Source organism: Procambarus clarkii, chromosome 45, assembly GCF_040958095.1.
Source record: "Procambarus clarkii isolate CNS0578487 chromosome 45, FALCON_Pclarkii_2.0, whole genome shotgun sequence".
NCBI classification, from domain to species: domain Eukaryota; kingdom Metazoa; phylum Arthropoda; class Malacostraca; order Decapoda; family Cambaridae; genus Procambarus; species Procambarus clarkii.
The window spans coordinates 5,814,107-5,840,825 of NC_091194.1; the positions used below are offsets into that span (position 1 = coordinate 5,814,107).

General features: G+C 39.3%; 2 protein-coding genes across 2 annotated transcripts; both read left to right on the forward strand.

Moving 5' to 3' along the window:
• Nucleotides 1–230: 230 nt before the first annotated feature.
• Nucleotides 231–5,816, forward strand: LOC123769807 (uncharacterized). The gene is made up of 2 exons (XM_045761109.2): nucleotides 231–405; nucleotides 3,659–5,816. Exon 2 carries the CDS (start codon nucleotides 3,727–3,729, stop codon nucleotides 4,945–4,947), a length of 1,221 nt encoding a protein of 406 aa, XP_045617065.1. The 5' UTR covers nucleotides 231–405; nucleotides 3,659–3,726; the 3' UTR covers nucleotides 4,948–5,816.
• A 3,432-nt stretch (nucleotides 5,817–9,248) lies between these two features.
• On the forward strand, nucleotides 9,249–25,698 carry LOC123769803 (gamma-butyrobetaine dioxygenase). Its single transcript, XM_069301034.1, has 11 exons — nucleotides 9,249–9,391; nucleotides 13,313–13,459; nucleotides 15,516–15,687; nucleotides 17,166–17,315; nucleotides 20,766–20,893; nucleotides 21,041–21,250; nucleotides 22,418–22,523; nucleotides 23,137–23,339; nucleotides 23,977–24,002; nucleotides 24,122–24,313; nucleotides 25,432–25,698. The coding sequence occupies exons 2-11, from the start codon at nucleotides 13,329–13,331 to the stop codon at nucleotides 25,593–25,595; spliced, it is 1,482 nt and encodes a 493-aa protein (XP_069157135.1). The 5' UTR covers nucleotides 9,249–9,391; nucleotides 13,313–13,328; the 3' UTR covers nucleotides 25,596–25,698.
• Nucleotides 25,699–26,719: the final 1,021 nt, after the last annotated feature.

The following is a 26,719-nucleotide window of genomic DNA, read 5'->3' on the forward strand; positions in this document are numbered from 1 at the left end:
CTAATAATTCCAAAATTGGTAATTATATATGGTAGCCTCGAGGCGCCAACCCAAAAATTTGTTTTTGAAGAATTGTGTAAATATATTGATTTTTATGTTGTAATTAGCATAGAGTGAGGCAGTTCGGTGAGTTTTGTGGGAATTTCGAGGAGGGAGAATGTTATTATGGGTTATAGTTGGAAATTGGAGTAATTTAGGGATTTATGATGATAATGAACGCTGTTGGTACTGCCGGAGGGTGACGTTGCGTCCTGCTGCCACTCCTGCTGCTGAGTCTGCCTTCTGCTGCCGCTCCTGCTACTGAGTCTGCCTTCTGCTGCCGCTCCTGCTACTGAGTCTGCCTTCTGCAGCCGTGTCGACTTCTGCTGCTGCAGTGACTGACTTCTGCTCGCTCCTGCTAGCCAGGTAACAACGTTCTTAATTTCTCTTATCATGTGGGAGGCAGCCCACACGTACCTAGCTAGGTCGTGTCTGCCACTGACATGACAGCAATATATGTACCTGGTGACGTTACCATCTTCAGTCTATGGGTGGCATGGGCTACCTGGTGCCCACATTATGTGAGTTGGTGGGTGGCATGGGCTCCCTGGTGCCCACATTAGTGAGTTGGTGGGTTGCATGGGCTCCCTGGTGCCCACATTAGTGAGTTGGTGGGTGGCATGGGCTCCCTGGTGCCCACATTAGTGAGTTGGTGGGTACCATGGGCTCCCTGGTGCCCACATTAGTGAGTTGGTGGGTGCCATGGGCTCCCTGGTGCCCACATTAGTGAGTTGGTGGGTACCATGGGCTCCCTGGTTCCCACACATTATTGGGTTGGTGGGCGGCATGGGCTCCCTGGTTCCCACACATTATTGGGTTGGTGGGCGGCATGGGCTCCTTGGTGGCCACACATTATTGGGTTGGTGGGCGGCATGGATTCCCTGGTGCCCACGTTAGTGAGTTGGTGGGCGGCATGGGCTCCCTGGTGCCCACATTATTGGGTTGGTGGGTGGCATGGGCTCCCTGGTGCCCACACATTATTGGGTTGGTGGGCGGCATGGGCTCCTTGGTGGCCACACATTATTGGGTTCGTGGGCGGCATGGGGTCCCTGGTGCCAACATATTATTGGGTTGGTGGGTGGCATGGGCTTCCTGGTGCCCACACATTATTGGGTTGGTGGGCGGCATGGGCTCCTTGGTGGTCACACATTATTGGGTTGGTGGGCGGCATGGGCTCCTTGGTGGTCACACATTATTGGGTTGGTGGGCGGCATGGGCTCCTTGGTGGCCACACATTATTGGGTTGGTGGGCGGTATGGGCTCCCTGGTGCCAAAATATTATTGGGTTGGTGGGTGGCATGGGCTCCCTGGTGCCCACACATTATTGGGTTGGTGGGCGGCATGGGCTCCCTGGTACCCACACATTATTGGGTTGGTGGGCGGCATGGGCTCCTTGGTGGCCACACATTATTGGGTTCGTGGGCGGCATGGGGTCCGTGGTGCCAACATATTATTGGGTTGGTGGGTGGCATGGGCTTCCTGGTGCCCACACATTATTGGGTTGGTGGGCGGCATGGGCTCCTTGGTGGTCACACATTATTGGGTTGGTGGGCGGCATGGGCTCCTTGGTGCACACATTATTGGGTTGGTGGGTGGCATGGGCTCCTTGGTGCCCACACATTATTGGGTTGGTGGGTGGCATGGGCTCCCTTGTGCCCACATTATTGGGTTGGTGGTTGGTATGGGCTCCCTGGTGCCCACACATTATTGGGTTGGTGGGCGGCATGGGCTCTTTGGTGCCCACGGATTATTGGGTTGGTGGGTAGCATGGGCTCCCTGGTGCCCACGCATTATTGGGTTGGTGGGCGGCATGGGCTCCCTGGTGCCCACACACTATTGGGTTAGTGTATGGCATGGGCTCCCTGATGCCTGCATTATTGGGTTGGTGGGTGGCATGGGCTCACTAGTGTCCACACGTTATTGTGCTGGCGGGTGGCATGGGGTCCCTGGTGCCCACACATTATTGGGTTGGTGGGTGGCAAGGGCTCCTTGGTGCCCATTATTGGGTTGGTGGGTGGCATGGGCTCACTAGTGTCCACACGTTATTGTGCTGGCGGGCGGCATGGGCTCCCTGGTGCCCACACATTATTGGGTTGGTGGATGGCATGGGCTCCCTGGTGGTCACAGATTATTGGGTTGGTGGGCGACATGGGCTCGCTGGTGCCCACACAGTATTGGGTTCGTGGGTTGCATGGGGTCCCTCGTGCACACATTATTGGGTTCGGTGGGCGGCATGGGCTCCCTGGTGCCCACACATCATTGGGTTGATGGTTGAGCAGCTCCGTAATACCTGTTTAACTCCCAGGTACCTATTAACTGCTAGGTAACAGGGGCATTCAGAGTGAAAGAAACATTGCCCATTTGTTTCTGCCTGGACCGGGAATCGAACCCGGGCCACAGAATTACGAGTTCTGCGCGCTGTCCACTCAGCTACCAGATAAGAAATATTATGTATTATCATTATTGTTTATTAAGCTAGTCATTGTGTATTGTGTAAAATTTTCTGACAGTGTACATATAAACATTATTTTTTGTCAATTTTGCTGGAAATTACCTACTTAAAATTACCAATTTAAATTATCTGTTAGATTAAGGACCTGCCCGAAACGTTATGCGTGCTAGTGGCTTTACAAGAATGTAAAATCATCATTTCTATGTACTCTCTTAACCCCCAGTGTACCTTCTTGTATATAAATAAATAAATATCCTTCACTGACGAATTTTGTTCGAGCCACAACGCTGCAAATAATCGCCAACAGAACCTAAACACCTAACCTAACCTATGCCTATATATGCACAATAGGGTAATATATTATAATATTATTTATATATGAGAAAATTCCTGTTTTAAATGAATAGCATGTAAAAATTTATGAATTCGTCTGTGGGGGGTCGACCGCTGGATGTAATGGACTTGAGTCGAGGACGGGTTGTCCCAGGATCACACCAGAGTTGGAGACGTCTCGTTGACCCCCCCCCCCCCCCCCCAGCCTTACCCTCTAGGACCCGAACACGTCTCCATTACCCCCCCCCCCCCATCGCTTATCTGTATATATACACTCTGGCTGCCAGTCCACATACACAATTATTGTTTTCTGACCCATTATATTTTGTGTATCAATAAGTAAAATAAATAATTTACTTATACCTAATATTTCTGGGCTAGGATACAACAAGCATCATACTACCATTTATGAAACCTGTGCATGAAGATCAGGAAACAGGAGATGCTTATTCATCCATAATGTGAAGTTTGAGAACATAGTTACGAACAATAAGGGGACTTTTGACAAGCCACTGGCTTCCTGACCCTGTACGAAACCGCTACAGAGACGGTGGGACTCGGATAATTTCATATAAATTTGTAATTTGTCCTTAATCATGTTTTTCTTACAATTATTAAATAGTTTTAAGTTTAGAAATTTTACAACCCAAAGTTATTATTATTATAAACAATCTCATAGTGCTTCGGAGCTCATAAACTTAAAATAAATGTAAACACAGCCATTATGATTGAAGGAATCTGTACAGATTTTGTAAGTGGTTTTGATAATGCTCAATGACTCCTGGCTCTTATATCCACTAGCATTAACAACTCTTCTATTTTTATCTATTGCAGTTGCATGGTTCAGCATCTGCAGAAGAGATTGAAGGCGTTTGATTCAGACATTCAGCCTTTGAAAAATAATGGAACCAACAATCCCTACAAGATCTAAGGACTTTGAGAATGCCATGGATTTCCTGAAGAATCGGATGGGACCAAAAGGATCAATATCCATGTTTTTAGTTCCACGGACACCCACTAAGATGCATGTGAAAGACAAAAAGAGTCAAGGTGAAAATGTCACGGCAAATAAAAGCACAGGTAATGCTTTAGAAAAATCCTTGGATGATGGTGTACACATATGTGGTGAAGTCATTACCATACAAGAGGCTTCTGCTTCAACAAGCATGAATCCTACCAGTGACAAGAAATGTGCTCAGTTATCAGAAAATGCAGATCTTGACGAAGATGATACCAATCACAGCACATTACCTGAACAGTCCTCTCCTCAGGCTATTGCAGTTTCCACCTCCACGGAGAATGGAGCAGGTGGTGGGGATATTTTATCCTCTCCTACCCTTAAACGTATCAAGGCAAGTAACCAAATTGTCTGCATTTATTCTGACAAAGATGCTATGTCAGTGGAAAATAATGTTTCAACTCCTACTAAGGACAAAACAGCAGGGAAGAATATCAACTTGAATGATTGCCCCAAGCAAATTCTCTCAAGTCATTCCCCGCAGAAGCAACATAATGGGACCGATCGGGACCCTCAACGCGTGGGATTTTCATGCCGTGTGTCTCCAATTAAAAATGTAATTAACAAAACAACAACAGACAGCCTAGTATCATCGGGAGAGCAGTTCCATGACAGGTCTAAAAATGCAAGGAAGCTCTTGGAATCATCTAAGGACCCCGGAGATAGTATCTCTACCAGGTCTGTTTCCTATAACTTGAGACAATCTAGACAGCAGCCTTTGAGGTTTAATTACACAGTACCAACACATAATAAGCAAGTAAAAGTTCTCAAAACTCAGAAAAGGAAAACGTTCAGTATTACTCTTCCATCACTTTCCCCTGAGGCAGAGAATAATCTGTTAAGGATTTTCTTTGCCATGGCAAATTTTCATGGCTGTGAGGTTACCATAGATGGCAGATCTGTAAATGTACCAACTGTGAGGGTTCAAAGACGCTCACAAGTTTATAGTTCACGCAAACAAGTGCCCAGTCAACATTTGAAAGAGAATCTTCACTCTGACTCTCAACATGCATTATCTCAAAATGTATCATATACAAATAAGAATGATGTCGGCCTTTTCTCTCTCTATCCAGAGGTTGTTTTGTGCACTCCTCATCAAATGTAGAGTGTGCCTCTCTTATACAATGACTAAGGCCTCAATAACAGATGATTATCACAACAGGAATGTTACATTAATCGTAATGGGGTCAAAGATAAGCTGCTAGTTGGCATGCACTCACAACTCCATAAATTGGTAGAATTTTTTATGTGGTTATTCTGTCCCGTATCTCCCTAATAGTATGACTTTGACCTCATCTGCCTGGATGTTCTTTTGTAGTGTATTATCTCTGCAGCTACGAGAGTACAACTTTTATTCTTAGTGTGATTTTTTTTCTTTAGAACCAAACTGAAGGTTTGTTTTGTTTTGAGTTATGAAATGAGAGTCGATGTTATTGATATTACTATTGTTGATGTTTACCTGAGGGCCACCATCTCTAGTAGCCTCGACAGGGACATAAAGCTGGCAGCTTGTCAGAGTTGCCACTATGTTTCGCATTTTTTGTTTCATAAAGCTATGGACATGCAATTAAAGAAAGAATAATTCTTGACTCATTTTGCATAAGGATGCATTGAAAAATACCTTATCAGTTTACAGTTAATTTTTTATACACTACTAAATTCATTATAATTTGCATACAAAACTCAAAATTTAGTTTTTTATTACTAAATGGGGAACTGATCATATAATTAAAGTCACTACACAGCAGCATATTTTAAAATTATGTTTGGTTCATTTACCTTAATCACTACACAGCAGCATATTCTAAAATTATGTTTGGTTCATTTACCTTAATGTACGTGATTCTTTGTTTTTAATTTTCAAGTGTTAATTGCTTAGTGTCTGGATATGATTGCAATTTGTTTAAAGATTACTAGCCTGAAGAAAATCGTGAAATACTATGTATGTATACTGAAATAAATATATTAAATTTATTTTGTGAATTATGTATAATAATGGTATGGATAATATTTTAATGCACATTACTTATTAGGTACTGATACTGTGAGATGTGAGCTTGAAAATTAGCAGTGCTCGTTAAGTACTGGGGGATGTGAAACTTTAAAATTGATAGTGCTTATTAAGTAGGCCTGCTGTGTGAAACACTAGCATTAAAACTGTGTTCATTACATACTGCGTGAATATATATATATATATATATATATATATATATATATATATATATATATATATATATATATATATAATATATATATATATATATATATGTCGTACTAGTAGCCAGAACGCACTTCTCAGCCTACTATGCAAGGCCCGATTTGCCTAATAAGCCAAGTTTTCCTGAATTAATATATTTTCTCTAATTTTTTTCTTATGAAATGATAAAGCTACGCATTTCATTATGTATGAGGTCAATTGTTTTTTATTGGATTTAAAATTAACGTAGATATATGACCGAACCTAACCAACCCTACCTAACCTATCTTTATTGGTTAGGTTAGGTTAGGTAGCCGAAAAAGTTAGGTTAGGTTAGGTTAGGTAGTAGAAAAAACATTAATTCATGAAAACTTGGCTTAATACGCAAATCGGGCCTTGAATAGTAGGCTGAGAAGTGCGTTCTGGCTACTAGGTACGACATATATATATGTATATATATATATGTCGTACCTAGTAGCCAGAACGCACTTCTCAGCCTACTTTGCAAGGCCCGATTTGTCTAATAAGCCAAGTTTTCATGAATTAATTTTTTTTCGACTACCTAACCTACCTAACCTAACCTAACTTTTTTGGATACCTAACCTATAAAGATAGGTTAGGTAGGGTTGGTTAGGTTTGGTCATATATCTACGTTAATTTTAACTCCAATAAAAAAAATCATCTCATACATAATGAAATGGGTAGCTTTATCATTTCATAAGAAAAAAATTAGAGAAAATATATTAATTCACGAAAACTTGACTTATTAGGCAAATCGGGCCTTGCATAGTAGGCCGAGAAGTACGTTCTGGCTACTAGGTACGACATATATATATATATATATATATATATATATATATATATATATATATATATATGTCGTACCTAGTAGCCAGAACTCACTTCTCAGCCTACTATGCAAGGCCCGATTTGCCTAATAAGCCAAGTTTTCCTGAATTAATATATTTTCTCTAATTTTTTTCTTATGAAATGATAAAGCTACCCATTTCATTATGTATGAGGTAATTTTTTTTTATTGGATTTAAGATTAATGTAGATATACGATCGAACCTAACCAACCCTACCTAACCTAACCTAACCTATCTTTATAGGTAATGTTAGGTTAGGTAGCCAAAAAAAACTAGGTTAGGTTAGGTTAGGTAGGTTAGGTAGACGAAAAAACATTAATTCATGAAAACTTGGCTTATTAGGCAAACCGGGCCTTGCATAGTAGGCTGAGAAGTGAGTTCTGGCTATTAGGTACGACATATATATATATATATATATATATATAAGAAAAATTATATTTTTCTATTTTTTTGTATTTAGTAAATTTTCTAATGGCCTATTATTTCTATATTATGCAGTACAAGACTATAAATATTCCCCAGGCATAGCATATAATTATACATATAACCAATAACTGCCAAAGAAATATTTTTATTTGAAGAAAAGGAATATTTGGCATAAAGATTTTTAGTAAATTTATAATAAAATTACTGTAGTGTTATTTCTATGTATTAACCAGAATTTACCTGAAGACCACCATCACTAGTGGCCTCCATGAGGCAAGGAAGACAGTGGCTCGTCTAAGGGTTCCCATTTTTTGCTTTTGATTTTATTTACCTGAATTATCCCATTATCTCTTATCTTGATAGACTTTGAACTGCAGCAGTGTTTTGGTATTTACGCTTCGGCGAGTAGGTAGTTCCATGGGTTTATAATCCTGGGGGAGAAAAGCATCTTCTGTTTTCTGTCCTTGTGGCTTGTAGAGCTTGACGAAGTTGTCATAATTTTTTTTTTATTTCTTATATAACCATGGATTTTGGATCTTTATGTTATGAGAATCTTTTTTCGTAGTTTAGTTTCGTTGATCTGATTTCTTGGATGACTGAATTTCAAGCCCTTCTGTAGATCTCAATCTAAAGATTATGATTGGGGTGCTTTAAACTCTCAATGTATCTTGTGCTACCCACTCCCCCAATATATGTGCCTAAGTCATTTACCTTCACCATTGTAATCACTGCTATCATCTTATGTTTTTTTTATATTGAACACATATTTTACTTCATTATACCTAGAAATAATCCTCAAATTATGCTATAGTGTACCTGTTGATAATCCTCAAATTTTACTATAATGGCCCTACTAATCTTCATCAAATTTTCTTGCAATGTACCTGTTAACATTTCTCAATTTTGCTAGAAATTACCTACTTAAAATTATCTATTTCATGGGCCTGTAATTTCTTTGCCAGTCATTTTTGTAGTACCTTATCAAAAGCTTTAACAAAATCCAAATTCAAATTATTATTCAGGTAAAAATACATACATAGCTGAGGAGTTACAAACATAATGTTGGATTTATAAATAGACCTAATACATACAATACCTAAAGCCACTAATACGCATAGCGTTTCGGGCAAAGTGTAGGGGAAAAAAAAAAGACACTGACTAAAACAGTAAATGAGATTAAAGTATAAATTGTATTGAAAAAAAATACCGTAAGTACTTATTTTCTTACTTATGGTATCTGTTTTAATTCATTATTTACAACATTATTTAATATGTGTGGGTTAGGGTCTGAGTAGATGAGGGTAGTATCGTCAGCAAATGATATAGGTTTAAGAATGTTAAGAGACATTAGGCAGATCATTGATGTATATAAGAAATAGGAGAGGTCCTAGGATGTTACCCTGTTGTACTCCTACGGTTAATGGTAAAATGGGAGTGGTTATATCATTGATGGCTACATATTGGTGTCTGTCACTGAGATAGGATCGGATATAGTTTAGGGCAAGGCCTCTGATTCCATAATGGTGGAGTTTAAGTAAGGGGTAGTTATGGTATCAAAGGCCTTTCTCAGGTCAATGAAGAGTCCTATCAGAAACTCTTCTTTGTCAAGGGCTGAGTAGATTCAGCCCTCGAATTGAAAGATTATATCAAGCCGACTAATAATTTCCAAGATGGTGCTCCAATTTTAAACAACTAAAGAAAATATACTGTTATTTTAAAGACTAATATAAAGAAAGTAGCTCGGGAAATTTCTGATCAAATGGACACAATATTTGAGTGTCCCCAAACATGGGCAACAAGAGAAAATGGTGAGGCAAATCGACTGAGGAAGCGATGGTTTAAAGTTACACAACAACACGTAGAAACGACGTCCTAAAGGACTCCTCGCAATCATCGGGATTATAAATCCTTCATGCAAACTGCACATACCATCAAGAAGAAGGACTCCTGGGTTAACCTTGACGAGTGGACGTCTGGACATCTCTACGCCGGATCGCGTTCTATTTTCGCGATTTTGGATTTGATACTGCCGTTTGGTATCCCTAGTCAACGGTCCGGTTTGTACGACGCCGTGTACATGTCGCCTTGGGTCACAGGACTTGATAGATTTTGAATGTTTTCTGGCTGGTTCTCCCGACGGGGTGACGGTATCCCGCGCCGGCTTGGCCGGGAGTTTGTGGGTCTTGGTGGGTTCCTGTGCCCTCAGACGTGGTGGGCGGCTGGCTTCTGCTCTGCCGGAGGGCACCGGATGACTTTTGCGTTTTAGCTGGGGGCCGAGTTTTCGGTTTTGTTAACTGGTATTCTCTGTGTGGGGCAGGGCCAGTGCTTGTCACCCTGAGAGACTCCTGAGGCTCCCCAATCATCTGCCTGTCGGTGCGTTTCTTTGACGCCTGGCGTCTTAGTGTCTGGTGATACGCATCATTCGTTTCGCCATTAGGATTTGCGATTAATCCTTTTAATTAAGTGCACGCCGGGGCGCACCCTATCCCACGATCGTCGACGCCCCTTTGTCATAGGAACAAAAACCCACGTGTGGGCGCGTCTTTTTTTTTTTTTTTTGTAAGTGAAACGTAGTGATTAGAAAGTGCATATCATCAAGATAGGCGCATCCGATTTCTCGATCATTGTCGCCCCTCAACCAACAATATAACAAGATATGTAACTCTCACCAGTCAAGTGGTGCAGGCATCGATGAGATTAGGAGGTAATTATGTAACTAGCTCATAAAAAACAACTAATTTCAAGAGGTCTCGATAAGACCCTTGAAAAAAAGACAAAACTGTCGTTTCAACCCAACTTGAACCCATTTCAAGTTGGGTTCATTTTCGAAACACAACCTCCACAGCAAATAGATTCGGAACTACACATAATACAACAGCAGACTCGGGTGCTTAGAGCAGCAGTTACAGTCTGCTCCTGTGCCAGGTAAGTGCGGCAGGGGATCGTATTCCAGGGACCTGCCCGAAACGCTACGGTACTAGTGGCTGTACAAGAATGTAACAACTCTTGTATATATCACAAAAAAAAAAAAAAAAAAAAAAACATTTGGGGTTTAAGGCGCATGCTATGTGATGATATGAAACATTGGTTTACTGATAATTATATAACTATGTAATATGGTATTTTCCTTGTAAATTTATGCATACAGTATATGACTTTTATATTGTATATTATTTAATAAAGAGAAAAAAAGAAGGTATGGAGGCTTTGTTGCCCTCATCTAGGGGGTATAAATTGAGATTGTGCTAGAAAATGGAGCTAGAGGCAAAGAACATGGTGAGTACTGTGATCTGGACAGTAACCCACATTTCCCAGCCAGCACTGAGAGCAGTATAATTGACTAAGGTTACACACTTGGTGACTTAAATACCACCTCGTCTAGCTAGTTTGATGTATCACAGCTAGAAACCACTGAACGTGGAACCCGCCTATTAACACTTTCACTGCTAAGCATAAGGGAAGCAAAAAATATTTGAATTATGTAAAAATTACTTAACAATTTTAAACAAATCACCAACTTATTGGCTTCAGGGTTGTGAAACTTTCATCAAAATATTTTCAGAAGTTGATTTTAGACATTTTTTAAAAAGAACATTTTGTTGATAAGAACAGCTCCTATTAACTGGAACTGGTGAATAATGCAGTAATAAAGAGATGCAAGCACCTGTCTGATGCAAAAAAGAACAATAATAATAGTTAGAAGTGTCAACAAAGTGGATATACAGCTGGTGCCTTTATAGCATTGCTGAGTAATACATAACAACACAATAATGAGTATGTATGTTGTTATGCTCTATTTTGTTATATATCATAAAATACATTGCCCAATGTTTATATCTGTTACTTTCAACAATGTTCAAAAAAATTTTATTTTGAGAGGGGAAGATTTTTTTTTTTCTCTCTCCTTTGTTTATTATCTGATTTTGTTGTAACCTCTACATCCTGGAGAGTGCATACTCGTCCCTAACTATGTGAAGATAGAATAAAATTGGTCAACAAATAAATCAGTCACAACTCTCAGAACTTTGGACTTTGATTTTTTTTTGCTGATTTTTTCACAGATTTCAAACTCTATTTTCTTTGTCTCTTTAGGTTGTTTTGATGATTAGGGACTAGATCAGGGCTTTTTCACTTATACCTGTATAAAGTATTCCCTATATATATCCCATAAATCATTATAATTATACCTATTTTTTTTTAACCCAAATTACACTGGAAATAACAATTATGCCAATTATAATGATTCCAAATTACATGCACTAAAATGCACTGCCAGAAGAATTGGATTAACTTATAAAAGGACTTGCACTACTGATATGCTTAAGCTCTTTTAAATGGCCCTGGCTGCAGTCAGGGAATGTATGATAGAGCTGGGAAACTCTTGTCAGTGGTCTCAATTCTCACACCTCCTATGCTGGGCATGGAAGGATGTTATCAAGATCAAAAGGAAAAATGCTGCACAGATCTCACACCCTAATCCCCTGCACAGAGCAAATGAGCTTGTTGATTCTTGAGCCACAACTTCCAGCTTTAACAGCTTCCACACTTAACAGTGTGGAGCACATGTGAGAGGATGTAACATGATGTCTAACACATTCAAGCATTTCAGTAAGGGAGCGAGTACTGTCTGGTACTGGAGTTTGTAATTGTTCTAAGTGCTGAGTTATACTGAATAATAAGGGGTCGAAGGTAATTTTGGGTTGTAGATTCCCAGGCACTGATATCATAGATGAAATGAATGGTGAGATGAGATAAGTTGAAGTGTTACCAAGGCAGGGTGAAATATGTAGTACTGTATCTGATTTTGGAGAGAATGCCTACTGTTTTAGAGGCTTTTTGTTATTTTTATAAATGGCAATGGAAATTCAGCTTGTTAATGTGAACACCAAGGAATTTCCTATCTACTCTGCTCTTATATTGATGTTAATTCTTAGGTTAATTAGATTGTGGAACTTATTACTAAACAATATGTAAAAGTTTTATTAATGTTAAGTTAGCAGTCAGCCACTGATAGTTTTTTTTTAGTTCAGTATTCACTGTTATATAGAATAAGTGGGTTAGCATTAGAGAAAATGATGGTTGTGTCATCATCAAATATCATTGGCTAAGGTGTTGAGGTATTTTTAAGATCATTGATGAGAAAGAAGAGTGGATCAAGTATATAACCTTGTGGAATGCTAGTATTAATTGGCAGAATGGAAAAAGTAGCATCATTCACAGAAAAAATCTGGTGCCTGTTACTGAGATAAGATTACAAGTGTTGAAGGGAGTGACCTCTGACTCCATAGTGTTGTAGTTTGATAAGTACTACTGATTTTATCTGGGAAGGAGTAGAGCTGTTTGTATATTAGTTTTTAAAATATTTGGGCCAAGGTGGGGTTGATTGATATTGGTCTAAGATTGTTGATATCAGTGAGATCACCACTTTTATGGACTGTGATAACTCTAGTCTTCTTAAGAATATCTGGGAAGGCTCAAAACTCAAATAATTTGTTGCACACCAATGCTATGGGAGGAGCTGAAAACCTAGAGGCCATTTTATAAATTAAAATTGGTATCTTGGGTCATTTAATTTAGTTTTAAGTGAGGATTATATAATTAATATCTGAGGAATTTGGGATAGGTACAGAGACTTGAAACAGCTGCCAGGGAGGTAATATTTATACATTTGTTTGGGTTGCTGGGATCTCATTTGCAAGGGATGCACCAATGAATGAGAAGAAATTATTGAATTTAGTAGCAGTGTCAGTGGCTGTAGCATTCCAGTGAGGCAGCACATGACTTTCCACACTACTGCTCCAGCAGGCAGCAGAGAGGCAGCATTGTGATTATAGTTGCCAAAACAATAAAGGTCTTGCAGTTGTGAAAAATTTATTGCTGATTATTTGGTTATATTTTTATATAATATAATTTTGTTTATCTGTGTGTGTGTGTGTGTGTGTGTGTAAACTAAGAAATTTCCCTTTACCTTGATGTAGATTCTGAAGTGTGGCCATGCAAGTTTTACGACATGCATTGGTTGGTGGAACCCAACGCCATTCCTTCAGGAGGTTGGGCTGTATTACTCCTGGACTTGGGTATAATATATCATCCACTGCATGCCCCTTCAGATCATTGTTTTTAAGGTCAGTAACTAGTATTGAAGTGAGTGATTTGTTTAATAATGGGCAGTATCTTAGTTCATCCACTTGGTATGTTTGGTACAGTGACAGCCTTGCTTCTTGCAGGGCTGGCATTTGATCCCTGATAATCCAAATGGATCTTCTTGAGGTTATCTTGAAATGATTTCAGGGCTTTAGTGTCCCCGTGGCCTGGTCCTCGACCAGGCCTCCACCCCCAGGAAGCAGCCCGTGACAGCTGACTAACTCCCAGGTACCTATTTTACTGCTAGGTAACAGGGGCCTAGGGTGAAAGAAAATCTGCCCATTGTTTCTCGCCGGCACCCGGGATCGAACCCGGGACTACAAGATTACTGTGTACAGCGTGCTGTCCACTCAGCCGACCGGCTCCCATGGGCACCTTTTTTCACTTTGTCCTTCAATACCCCAGCTCCAATCTTGTACTGTACTAATATTCCTTCTAAGTGCTATATAATTGTACTGGCCTAGCACTCTCCTGATAATTACCTTACCTTAGTGCAAGAAAAAGTTATCGCCTAAATGTTCTCACCTTGCTGTGCTTACAGGATTCAACATTGCTTCTAATCCCTACCTATTACTCATTAATATTTTAATTCAATTACTCTCCTTTTTCTTAATTTATATTTTGTATTTTGAATCAACGTCAACAGCTTCACGTAATTCATTCCATATGTTTACTACTGTTTTGCTGGTATTCTTTGACATCTCTGTGGCTTATTTATGCCATTATTTTCTATCTACATTGCCTTATTCTGCAGTTTCTCAATTTCAAAATTGCTTCTCTGTGTCTTTGGTCAATTCCCCTAAGATATACACTATATTCTGAAGAGTACTGTATAATTCATACTAACAGATAACACACTTAAAGGTAAATTAATACAAAACATTGTTTACAAATGTCATCAGTAAGAATGATTTGCTTCTGTATTTCTTTATCTTAAAGTTCAAGTTCAAGTTCAAGTATGTTTGAGACAAGAAAAAAATACATCTCAAAGGGAGAGAGTAGCTTAGGCTATTTTTACCCCCCAACCTTAAAGTTTATGTAAATTTGTTGTGGTTGTTAATCCTTAGCTGGGCTGAAAGTATAGTACAAGTATATAGTAGCACAAATATGATTGGTGGCTTTAATGTGGTTTAGGAATGAAGTGTCTTGTGGTTATCGTGGTGATCAGCTATGTTCATGTCGTCCTGGTGACCAGCTATGTTCACGTCATCCTGATGACCAGCTATTTTCATGTTGTCAAGGTGACCAGCTATGTTCATGTCCTCCTGGTGACCAGCTATGTTCATGTCCTCCTGGTGACCAGCTATGTTCATGTCCTCCTGGTGACCAGCCATGTTCATGCCCTCCTGGTGACCAGTTATGTTCATGTCGTCCTAGTGACCAGCTATGTTCATGTTGTCCTGGTGACCAGCTATGTTCATGTCCTTCTGGTTATCAGCCATGTTATGTTCTCCTGGTGACCAGCTATGTTCATGTTCTTTTTGTGACCAGGCATGTTTATGTCCTGGTGACCAGCTATGTTTATGTCCTGGGACCATGTCCTCACCAATATAACCTTTCCCATCCTACCCTGACGCCTGACAGCTGGGTGGACAGCGCTTCGGATTCGTAGTCCTGAGGTTCCGGGTTCGATCCCCGGTGGAGGCGGAAGCAAAAGGGCAAAATGTTTCTTTCACCCTGATGCCCCTGTTTTCTAGCAGTAAATAGGTACCTGGGAGTTAGACAGCTGCTACGGGCTGCTTCCTTGGGGGGGGTAACAAAAAGGAGGCCTGATCGAGGACCGGGCCGGGGGGACACTATGCCCCGAAATCATCTCAAGATAACCCAACCCAACCTAACCTAAAATAAGAGATAAAATGCTCTTTTACATATGGTGTGCAGATGTGTGATGTCACCATGACACCATAATGTTCATGCAGGTACAGTACAGGCTTTAGACCCTACTATCTAATGTTGACCATTGTGGTAGAAGCCTTTGCTGAGAGCATGACTAGAGAAATCATTTACTAACGATGATTAAATTGCTTGTTTTTCCAGCTCAAGGCCCTGTTGTGGAATGGAAAGAGAAGTCAAGAAAATATGGAAAGTTCCGGAAATGAAAGTAGTTGAAGAAGCAGGAGAAAATAATAAGAAAGAGCCACTTCAAAAGAAGTCGTGCACTGTGACGGTTGCCAGTGTTACCGTCAATCACATCACACGCATGCTTGAGGTTTGGATTAATATGGAATTCTGTTATAATGGATGGTTATTATATTATTCTATAATTATAATTATATAATATACTAATTAAAAGTAGTTATAATTGTTAATTATTATAAAATACAGTATTTGTACTCGAGATGGTATAAAAATTAATATATATCAATATTATTTTAGTTATTGGGTACATTATTTACCTGAATTTACCTGAGGGCCACTAATACTAGTGGCCTCAACAGGGACAGGAAGCTGGCAGCTTGTTAAAGTTCCCCCCCATTTGCCCTAATGATTTTTTTCTAGCAATATTTTAAAACCCAGGAGAGTTTGCAGCTCTATGAGTACATGGAATAGTCTCACTTGGGCTCACCACCCAGTCAGAAACAGTCACATTGACTGGTCAGAGCTAATGCGGAGTTGGGCACATGGCCTGGAAAAAGCAAAGTCACACTGCCCAAGAAACAGCTGAGCACAGAGTCCAAAAACATATAGGCTCACAATCTGGAAACATCGAAATCCACAACCTGGGAACAACTAGACAGTGTCCAAGAAAAGCTTCGGACACAGCCCAGAAAGTGCAACCAGTGTCACAATAACATGGCTGAAGATATGATTACCAAACCACACACATCAGAAGATGGAGAAAAGATGACATTTTGGCCCCTCCTGAACCATTATCAAGTCGTATGTGAGGGAGAGATTGATGATTGCTTAAGATTAAACCAACCAGGAGGTGGCACGGGCATGAATAGCCCATGAAGGTGAGAGGAAGGAACAGGCATTAAATAAGGAAAGAGTGAGGTGAGGAGCAGTATGAGAAGACGGTAATACCTAGAAAAAGGTAATTACTAGAAGAAGATAAGAGTAAGGTGAAAGGTAAGAATAGGACGAAAGGTACGAATGGGATGAAGGAAGAATGGGATAAGGTAAGAATAAAAGGAGAGTAAGAAAAAGGATAGGCTTAAGTCAGATCTAAGAAGGTTGGAACATTTATGTTTTTACTGTGAAAGTGAAATCAAAACAGCAACAAAGCCAAGATTAAGGTTCACGTTGGGTCATGGTCATGTTCGACAAAATGTCGTCTGTGAAGTTATTTTATTTCATGTGTGTGTTGCCTTATTTTTATCTCCTTTCATCCTTTAGCCTCCTTTTCTCTGCCAGTATATAATGTACTTCACTGGAGGGCATGTTTTGAAGGTAGTCCTTACTTACTCTGCCATCCATGTAAGGGCAGCTATCAATTTGTCCCTTAGAAAGGATCATTTTGTTACACTCGCTGCTCTATTATTAATAAAAAAATTGTTAGAGAGAAAAGCCAATTTTTTCATGCATTTTACAAAGACAAGATTCAACATCATGATTTAATATCAATTTTTACAATGACATGAGTGAAGTTCAGTATTAAGTGTAGTGACATTCACTTCATTACAGAATAAAGAAAACCAATATATAATATTCAAAATCTCATTTAAGATATTTTGTTTCCAACAGGTAAACTGGACTGCAGGTGAAACAGATGTCTTCCCGTATGTGTGGTTGCGTGATAACTGTCTATGTTCAGCCTGCTTTCATGCTGTGTCCAACTCCCGCTTGCATCTCATCAAAGACTTTGACCTTCATGCCCAGCCATCTACTGTCCAGGTAGTACAGTCCTTTTAAATTAATTTTAATAACTCTTGTTTCTGGTGAGATCTCGTTAGTAGTAGCTCCTTGCTGCTTATGTGCTGGTACCAGTTACATTCTGAGGCCCACAGTGACCTACATGCTTATGTGATGGTATCAATTATGCTAAAGATCCTGGCTGACCTACATATTTACTTGCTGGTACTAATTAGGCTGAGGATCATTCCAAGCCTGACCTACTAGAAGCCAGGATCAGAATCTGGTTCACTCTATAAGGTGAGGAAAGCGTGTTGATAAGAGATATAATTGAAACTGAGGAAAACTAACCAAAGCATCATACATAACAATACCAACCAGTTACCCATGGGTGTAAAATTCTAGCCATAACTCAGCTAGCTGCATCCAGATAGTGGCCCAGCGCACCTGGAGTCCCAACACTGAAAAAAATCAAGCATTGAATGCAATAAAATTGCTCTCGTGTGTACCGTTTGGTGGCTCCCTGTTCCCACTCTTCCCTCCATTCCATGATTCTTGGGGTTTGCTTTTGGGCAACGATTTGCTTTTTATAACTGATGGAGGGAGGGCAGCTGTTGGGGGGGCCCGAGTTATTGAGGCCGCCATCTGGTGGCGAGTGTAAATAACTAGCAGTTTGATCTGGACGACAAGTGTATACAGTACATAGAGTTGTCAATGTTTTTTTTCATGCATGTTTTGGGGTGCTCCTCTTTCCTAGTGTGTTTTTTCTTTCAGTTTTTATTGATCTTGTTTCTCAGACTTTCCTTGCCACTAATAAGAGAGGGTCCAGATTCTGGTACTAGTCTCTGGTGGATGCTCATGACACTGAATGGCCTGGCGGAATGCCAGGCCATTCGGAGCTATCCACACAGTTTACTGGAATTTGACTGGAAAGGTGCTCTTAGGACATGAAGTAAATGAGATGTATGTCAAGTTTTGTGAAATATATGATAAAGGCACAAAATTTTTTATACCAAAGCAGAGATGCAGAACTAGGAAACAGGATTGGTTCAACAGAAATTGCGAGAGGGCCAGAGACCAAAAGACAGAAAAATGGAATCAATATAGGAAGAGGCCAAACCCTCAAACATACCAGCGGTACAAAGATGCGAGAAACAACAACACGGCAGTGAGGAGAGAGGCAGAAAGAAATTTTGAAAAAGGGATTGCAGACAAATGTAAAACAGAACCAGGTCTATTCTATAAATTCATAAACAACAAATTGCAGGTAAAGGATAATATTCAGAGGTTGAAAATGAAAATGAAATGTGTGAAACATTAAACAAAAAGTTCTAAAGTGTGTTTGTACAAAATGAAATCTTCAGGGAACCAGACACAATAAGAATTCCAGAGAACAACATAGAGCACATAGAGGTGTCTAAGATGAAGTGGAAAAAATACTCAAGGAGCTAAGAAAAAGCAGTTGGTCCAGATGGAGTTTCACCATGGGTTCTGAGAGAATGTACACCTGAGCTCAGCATTCCACTTCAACTGATTTTTCAGGCATCCCTGTGTAAAGGAGTTGTAGCTGATGTGTGGAAAACGGCTAACATCGTTCCAATCTACAAAAGTGGCAACACCCCCTCAATTATAGACCTGTATTATTGACAAGTGTAAGAGTCAAAATATTGGAAGAAAATACTGTAATTAAAACTAAATGGGTAGAACACCTGGAGGTGTTCTATCTGCATCTATCTGGACTTAAAAAAGGCTTTTGACAGAGTTCCACATAAGAGGTTGTTCTGGAAACTGGAACATATTGGAGGGGTGACAGGTAAGCTTCTAACATGGATGAAAAATTTCCTAACTGATAGAAAAATGAGGGCCAAAATCAGAAGCAATGTATCAGATTGGAGGAATGTCACAAGTGGAGTACCACACAGAGTTCAGTTCTTGCACCGGTAATGTTCATTGTCTACATAAACGATCTACCAGATGGAATATAGAATTATACGAACATGTTTGCTGATGATGCTAAGATAATAGGGAAGATAAGAAACCTTGATGATTGTCATGCTCTTCAAGAAGACCTGGACAAAATAAGTATATGGAGCACGACTTGGCAAATAGAATTTAATGTGAATAAATGCCATGTTATGGAATGTGGAATTGGAGAACATAGACTCCACACAATCTATAAATTATGTGAGAAATCTTTAAAGAATTCTGATAAAGAAAGGGATCTAGGGGTGGTTCTAGATAGAAAACTTATTTGAGGACCACATTAAAAACATTGTGCAGGGAGTCTATGCTACACTTTCTAACTTCAGAATTGCTTTTAAATACATAGATGGTGAAATACTAAAGAAATTGTTCACGACTTTTGTTAGACCAAAGCTGGAATATGCAGCGGTTGTATGGTGCCCATATCTTAAGAAGCACATCAACAAACTGGAAAAGGTGCAAAGACATGCCACTAAGTGGCTCCCAGTACTGAAGGACAAGAGCTACAAGGAGAGGTTAGAGGCATTAAATATGCAAAAACTAGAAGATAAAAGAAAGAGGCGATATGATCACTACGTACAAAATAGTAATAGGAATCGATAAAATTGATAGGGAAGAATTCCCGAGACATGGAACTGCAAGAACAAGAGGTCATAGATTTAAACTAACGAAGCAAAGCTGCCGAAGAAATATAAGAAAATTCACTTTTGTAAACAGAGTAGTAGACAGTTGGAACAAGTTGGGCGAGAAGGTGGTGGAGGCCAAAACTGTCAGTAATTTCAAAGCGTTATATGACATAGAGTGCTGGGAAGATGGGACACCATGAGCGTAGCTCTCATCCTGTAACTACACTTAGGTAATTACAGGTTGGTTTGTGGAGCCATTGACGGAACCCACCAGATTATTACATTCAACGCTGGATTCTTCTATTTTGTTGTGAAATCATGTGTGAACATTTACAGTAAATGTAAAGTAAAATGTATGACAATAAATATTACAAATTGGTTTAGATTAAAAACATTCAAATGCAATGACACACTAATGCCTGGTTCATGTCAGGATGCAGTGTTGGCAAACCTCAAAATACGAGTGTGTTAACCTTCAGAATGTGCAAGGGTATTACATCGGGCAGTATCTAAATGCACAAAAAGGAAAAAAAGGAAAAACAAGGTTTTTTCTTCCTATATAGTTAAAACTATGCCCTGAGTATAGGAAAAATATCCAACAAATTGTAAGTCACTTTTCAAGGTGGCAAGATAGTGGATATTTACTAGAGGCATGAAATAAGGATTGGGAACACTGAACTGTGGGAGTTTTTAATATTGCATGGTACCTAAAATGTCTTGCATAGTACCTTAAAAGATGATATGCACATCACAGGGCAATCTTATTAAGATGGTATACTCATTTTACGAGTTAATGACGTAAATATATTTCTCATTCTTCTGATAATTTGATATCCCAAAGTGATGCTAGGTGTTTACTGAATAGAGTTATTATCATCACTAGGTTCTGGGGGAAGGTAAACAAGTGGAGGTGGTATGGAGTGATGGTCATATTGGAAAGTACCCAGCGGCCTGGCTTCGCCCTCGTGCATTCAATGCCACTCAACGCTTTGCACGAACACCAAAATTAAGGTCAATTTCATTGATTGGTTATACAGGTGCAGAATATATATCTATAACTTTTTGTTAAGTTTCAATTGAAATTAATTGCATTAGAGATGTTCACAAAGCATTGGTTACAGGTTATCACTTATTACTTTTACTCTTTGTAAAATGCAGACTAAACCGTATCTATTGGGATGCTAAGTTACTTGAGAACATTCCACAAGCATCATTCCAAGAGCTTCTCCAAGATGATACAGTCTTATTGTCATGGCTACAGCAGCTCGAAGTGATGGGATTTGTCCTTGTAAGTGGAGCACCATCTGAACCAGGCCAAGTTTACAAACTCGCAGAAAGGGTGGGCTTCATTAAGAAGACTCATTATGGGTTAGTTACAATATTTACTTTTTTCTAACTCTAATTAAAACAAAAAAGGGTTATAAACAGTTTATTTATATTTTTTGGAGGCTCACTGAGGAGCTCCTCTGAGACCCACATTTACCTATCAAATGCTAGACAAGAATCTTGCTTCTTCAACAAGCAAAGGAAGCTTGGGGATTAAAGATCAACTCGTTGGTTCACGACTAAGTGTTGGATTATCTTTGAACTCTGTCCCTGCCTTCAGTCAGTTTTCTTTCCTAAGAGGTTTCACAAGTTCACTTCTTGGGATCTCCTCCCGTTAATGGGCTTTGCCCAGGATACTACAAGTGCCTCATTAACTCTGTGGGGCTCAGTGGTATTGTTTTGGGGCATGTTGTGGGTGTGTTTCTAGCCTCTGAATTTTGCCTATGCTTTCACTTGCCACATTTTCCTAGAATGAGGAATGGTGTGAGATTCACCATTCCGATATGATCGGATGAAAGTGAGAGAGAGAGCATCTACTAGGTCCTTCGGAACTTATCATTAGAGCTTGATGGATGGAATGTGTGTGTCTCAATTTATTTAGGCAACTGGTGTCCAGGGACTCAGACCTCAGACATTCACATGAGCATACAAGTGCTGATTTGATGTGTACTTCAATAGAAAGTTGCAAATTATATCAGTCATCTAGTTAAGGTATCACCACTTTGCTTTTCCAACTAGGGATTTGGAATGTTACAAGGTTAGGATTTACTGAGCATTTATGCAACCACTTATGTATCCTGTATACCTTTCCTTAATCATGGTGGCTTTGTTTATATTTATTAAACGGTCTATGAGCACTGAAACACTACGAGGTTGTTTAAAACAATAACTTCGGGTTGTGAAGTTACCAAGATCATTAACTGTACAATAAATATAAACAAAGCTGCTTTAATTAAGGAAAGATGTACAGGATATGTAAGTGGATGTGTAAATGTTTGATGAATCCTGACCAAGATCATGGTGGAATAACATATCATCAGATCCCAGCCAGCAGAATGTTGCCTAATGTAGACCCATTTAAGCCCCTGGCTCATAGAACCCATCGAGAAACCAGCTTGGAAAGGAGCATTTTATTTCACTCCATGTCCTATTTTATTTTTCATAATTTTTTTTATAAAGATTGTTATTAATCATTGCACCTGTATTTAGGGAGAGCTTCACAGTGAAGAAGAAACAAGATCCCAGCAATGTGGCCTACCTAAGTGGTCCTCTGCAGCTGCATGGTGACCTTCCATATTATGAATATATGCCTGGGGTGAGTAACCTCTTGTATTAATGGGATGAATAACTTATGGTATTAATGTATTGATTGGGTGAGTATTCTGCTGTTGCAATAATGTACTACTGTACCGATGGGGTGAGTAACCTGCTGTATTACTATATTGATGGGGTGAGTAACCTGCTAAATTAATGTACTGATGCGGGGAGTAACCTGCTGTGTTAATGTACTGATGGGGCGAGTAACCACTGTATTATTATGTATTGATCTATCATTAGAATTCCTTGCATATAGTTATAAAGGTTGCAATCTGTTGTAGGATATTTTCATTAATTTTAAAATACTTGTGTATGAGTACTGTACTGTAACGCTTGTCTACAAATATACCCAGGATAGGCAACAATGATTACAAAAACACTGATCCAAGTATGCAGAAAAAATCACATGTGAAAAATAGAGAATGCTAAATGCGTTTTTGGCTTATATCACCTTCATTAGAGTAAAGTAGAATGAACCTTCATTCTACTTTGCTCTGATGAAGGCGATATAAGCTGAAAACGGATTTAGCATTCTCTATTTTTCACATGTGGTTTTTCCGCACACCCAGGATAATATAATTATTTCTGTACTAATATACAGTATTCCTTAGGTCCAGTTCATCCACTGTATCGTCCAGTATGAGGGTGAAGGAGGGGAATCTCTCGTCACTGATGCTGTTCATGTTGCACATGAACTGAAGAGGCTGCACCCAGAGAAGTATCGCATCCTCACTGACACACCAGTCGACTGGTTTGACATTGGTACAGATGAACTTGGAGAATTTTACAAAGTACTAAAGCGGCCTATGATATGGTAAGTTATAGAGACGATGAGTCACAATAGCATGGTTGAAGATATGATGAAAAGCTACACTTTAGAAAATGGAGAAACGAAATTGTGGTCCTTTCTGGATCATGATCAAGTTGTGTCATGGTCCAGGATGGACCGAAATGTTGATTCCCATTTAACTTTGAAATAGGTGGAAGGAGCCAAATTGTTAAGAGAGGAGAGGAAAAGAAAGAACAGTTTCGAAGTATTCTATGTAGAGGCATTCAATGTCCCCCCCCCCCTTTTTTTTTTTTCCCTTTTAATTCAAAATTGTAGGAAAAAATCAGATGGGCAGATTTGGTCTGGGTTTTCAGGGCATTACCAAATAGAAAATAAGCCTTGCAGAATACCTTGTGTACCACCTGACCATACCCCTTAAAATACGGAACATAATGTTAGTTTGTTCACCCAATAAGTGTGCAGGTCATTTTGAAAAAATGTTTTACTTTATTTCCCATAAATTTTTATCTTCCTCTAAATTTTGTCAGATCCTCACTATCATCCTCTGTGCATTTATTTTCTGGGCATGTTATGTTTTGTATACTAACTTAAATAAAAATATAAGTTAGTTTTTACATAAAATACATATTTAATAAAGCCACAAGTATGCATAGTGTTTCAGGCATAACTTAGATTACCACATTATTGGTATCCTAAGTTATTTTATCAAATATCTTGAAGTTACATGCTGCAATGATATATTATTATTGGCTACAAGTGTTATATTAGTATTTATCATCATCAGCTATCAAGTAAATTTTAACGAGTTAATTTTTGCCAACTCTCTGCAGCAGTTGATGCCATAGGCGAGATTCAGCGCATCAACCTAAGCCAACCACAGCGTGACTCATTCTTCTCTATCCCAGCAAATGAAGTGGCTGGCTGGTACAATGCCATGGTTACATATTATCATCTTCTGTCCGACCCCTGCTACTGTCTTCGGTTCAAGATGGCACCTGGTATGTTAATTGCTGCTAAAAATTTAATATAAAGCTAATCTTCAAGATTTCAAGAAATTTGACATTTTCAGTGATGAACTAAGAGTTCTGTCATGGTAGAAGGTGTGTAGATTGGATACAGCATTTACATGGTAGAAGGGGTTATATAGCTTACATATTTAAATGGTGGAAGGTGTGTAGACTGGATATTTACATGATGGAAGAAAGAATTGTTCCTGTCAGTAAGTATAACACTTTTGTGTTCAAATATGTCAGCATACAGCCAGTTTCACCAATGTAATGGAAAGAAACAGGGAAGTGAATAAAAACCATCAGTATTGACAGCAGGGGGAGCGTGTGAACCAGATTACTACCATGTCTGTTAGCTTACCAAAAAGCGAGTTTTATATCAAGGAGAGAAAGGGTATTAGTAGGATTTTTAAGTTCAGATATGAAGGGAAGGCAAAGCACAAGTTACCTTGCATTAATTTAGCTTGAGCATAGGAACAGTTGATAAAATTAAAGTTGTACCAAAGATGAGAGAATGACTTTTAAAGAGAAATTTCAGAATGAAGAATTCTAGGGTCACAGATGCGTAGGGCTCAGATAAAGAGGGAAACGAGAACACCTTCCCTAATAGGAGGCTGCTGGCAGGAAAAGAAATGAATGTATGGGTCTTATGTTACCACTCTGTATAGGTTTGTGGTAGATAGAGAAGTCAGTCAGAGCTATGAACATATACTCTTATAGTATTAAGAGAACGTTATGGACACCTTAAAAGAATACCTGATCAATCAGGCTGTGAGCAGCCATGTTGAATTTCCTGGTTGACCAATCGGGAGGCCTGGTCAGACACAGAGCCGCAGGGATGTTGATTCTCGGAATCAGCAAAAGGTAATCAAAATGTAGGCATGACAATGGCAAGTGGAAAAATGACCTTTCCCAGTATGTTAGACATTTAACCCTTACTTGTAACATTATGAAACTGACAATTCCACAGGCCTATTGTCATTTAAGTGGCAGTTTTCAGGTACTGTAGTTTGCCCCCAATGTTAAATGAGGTTATATAGTACAGTACTACAAATTACACTCGGTCCCTAACGCTGATGTTTCATTTCACGCTGCATTTTATGTTTTAGGTTCCATTTTGACTTTTGACAACCTGAGAATTGTTCATGGTCGCACTGGTTATGACTTGGGTCCAGGGGAGAGACACGTTGAAGGCTGCTACATGGACTGGGATGAGGTCAGGTCACGACGACGCGTTCTTGAGGTAAAATTTGGTGTTCATTCCCCAGAATGAGCCACTTACGTAAAGCCATCTAAATTTTTATATATTTTATATTAAAGTAGTTCAGATTGATGAATACAGAAAGTAAATATTACCATAAAGCTTTTTCCTATACTGTTCTGCTTTATTATTTTTCCTGGCTGATATCTCCCAAACCCATGAAAGTGGGAGCGAGATAATGTCAGCACATCCTCCTAGATTGTACTGTCTAAGCTCCCTTATCCAAATTATACAGGTAAGGCTTCCCCACCAGGTAAGAAGAATTCTTACAGGGGTGTTCCAAAATTTACCATATTGCAATTGTACCACAATGCTTATTTCCCCACACTATAAATCAAAAATTAATTTAAAAGAGAACCTTGGGCTTACCTTATTGTAGTTTGTCGTCTTCGTGTGCAGGTCTGTTGTGACTTGCCTTACCAGAAGAGTAGTGTAGTGAAATATCTTAATAACAAGCACATTTAGGTAAATACAAATACATCATAATGTGTCTTTCTCCAACACTATAAATAAATATTTTACAGAAAATTTATTAATGAAGCCCCCTTCATTTTGATCATGGCATATGATCATGCCATGATCAGCAAGCATTGGTGAAAAATTTTGCATCCATATATTTATAATTCAATCATTATTAAAACCAAAATTGCTGCATGATTACAAACTTTCTCACTGAACTGTTGAAAGTAGGAGAGGGAGGGATCAACTCCCAGCCTCCCTCACCCCACCAAGTCAGTTGACGATACTGTGGCTCTTCACGCCGGTAGCTTAAACACTGATGACATCAATTTTGTCCAGTGAAAGGGTATTTCCACTTTAGCCCAGTATCTTTAATCATGATGCCACTGTTGTAAGACATTACTAAAAAAATCATCTGCACTATAATTTGCCTAGCACTAACATGTCTAAGCTAGGCAAGCCAACCAGCACTGGTGTTTCAACACACGTACTGGTATAAACTTGTGACTGGCAAAAACATTTTTATAACTTTTGTTTATATTACCAAGTTATGGTCTGCCATAAATACTTTTACAATAATTTGCTGTACTTTTGTCAAAGGTTTTACATAATAATATTCAAACATGCCTGTACTCTACTTCCAGTTGCTTTGGGCAAGGATAAATGTTAACGGTGTA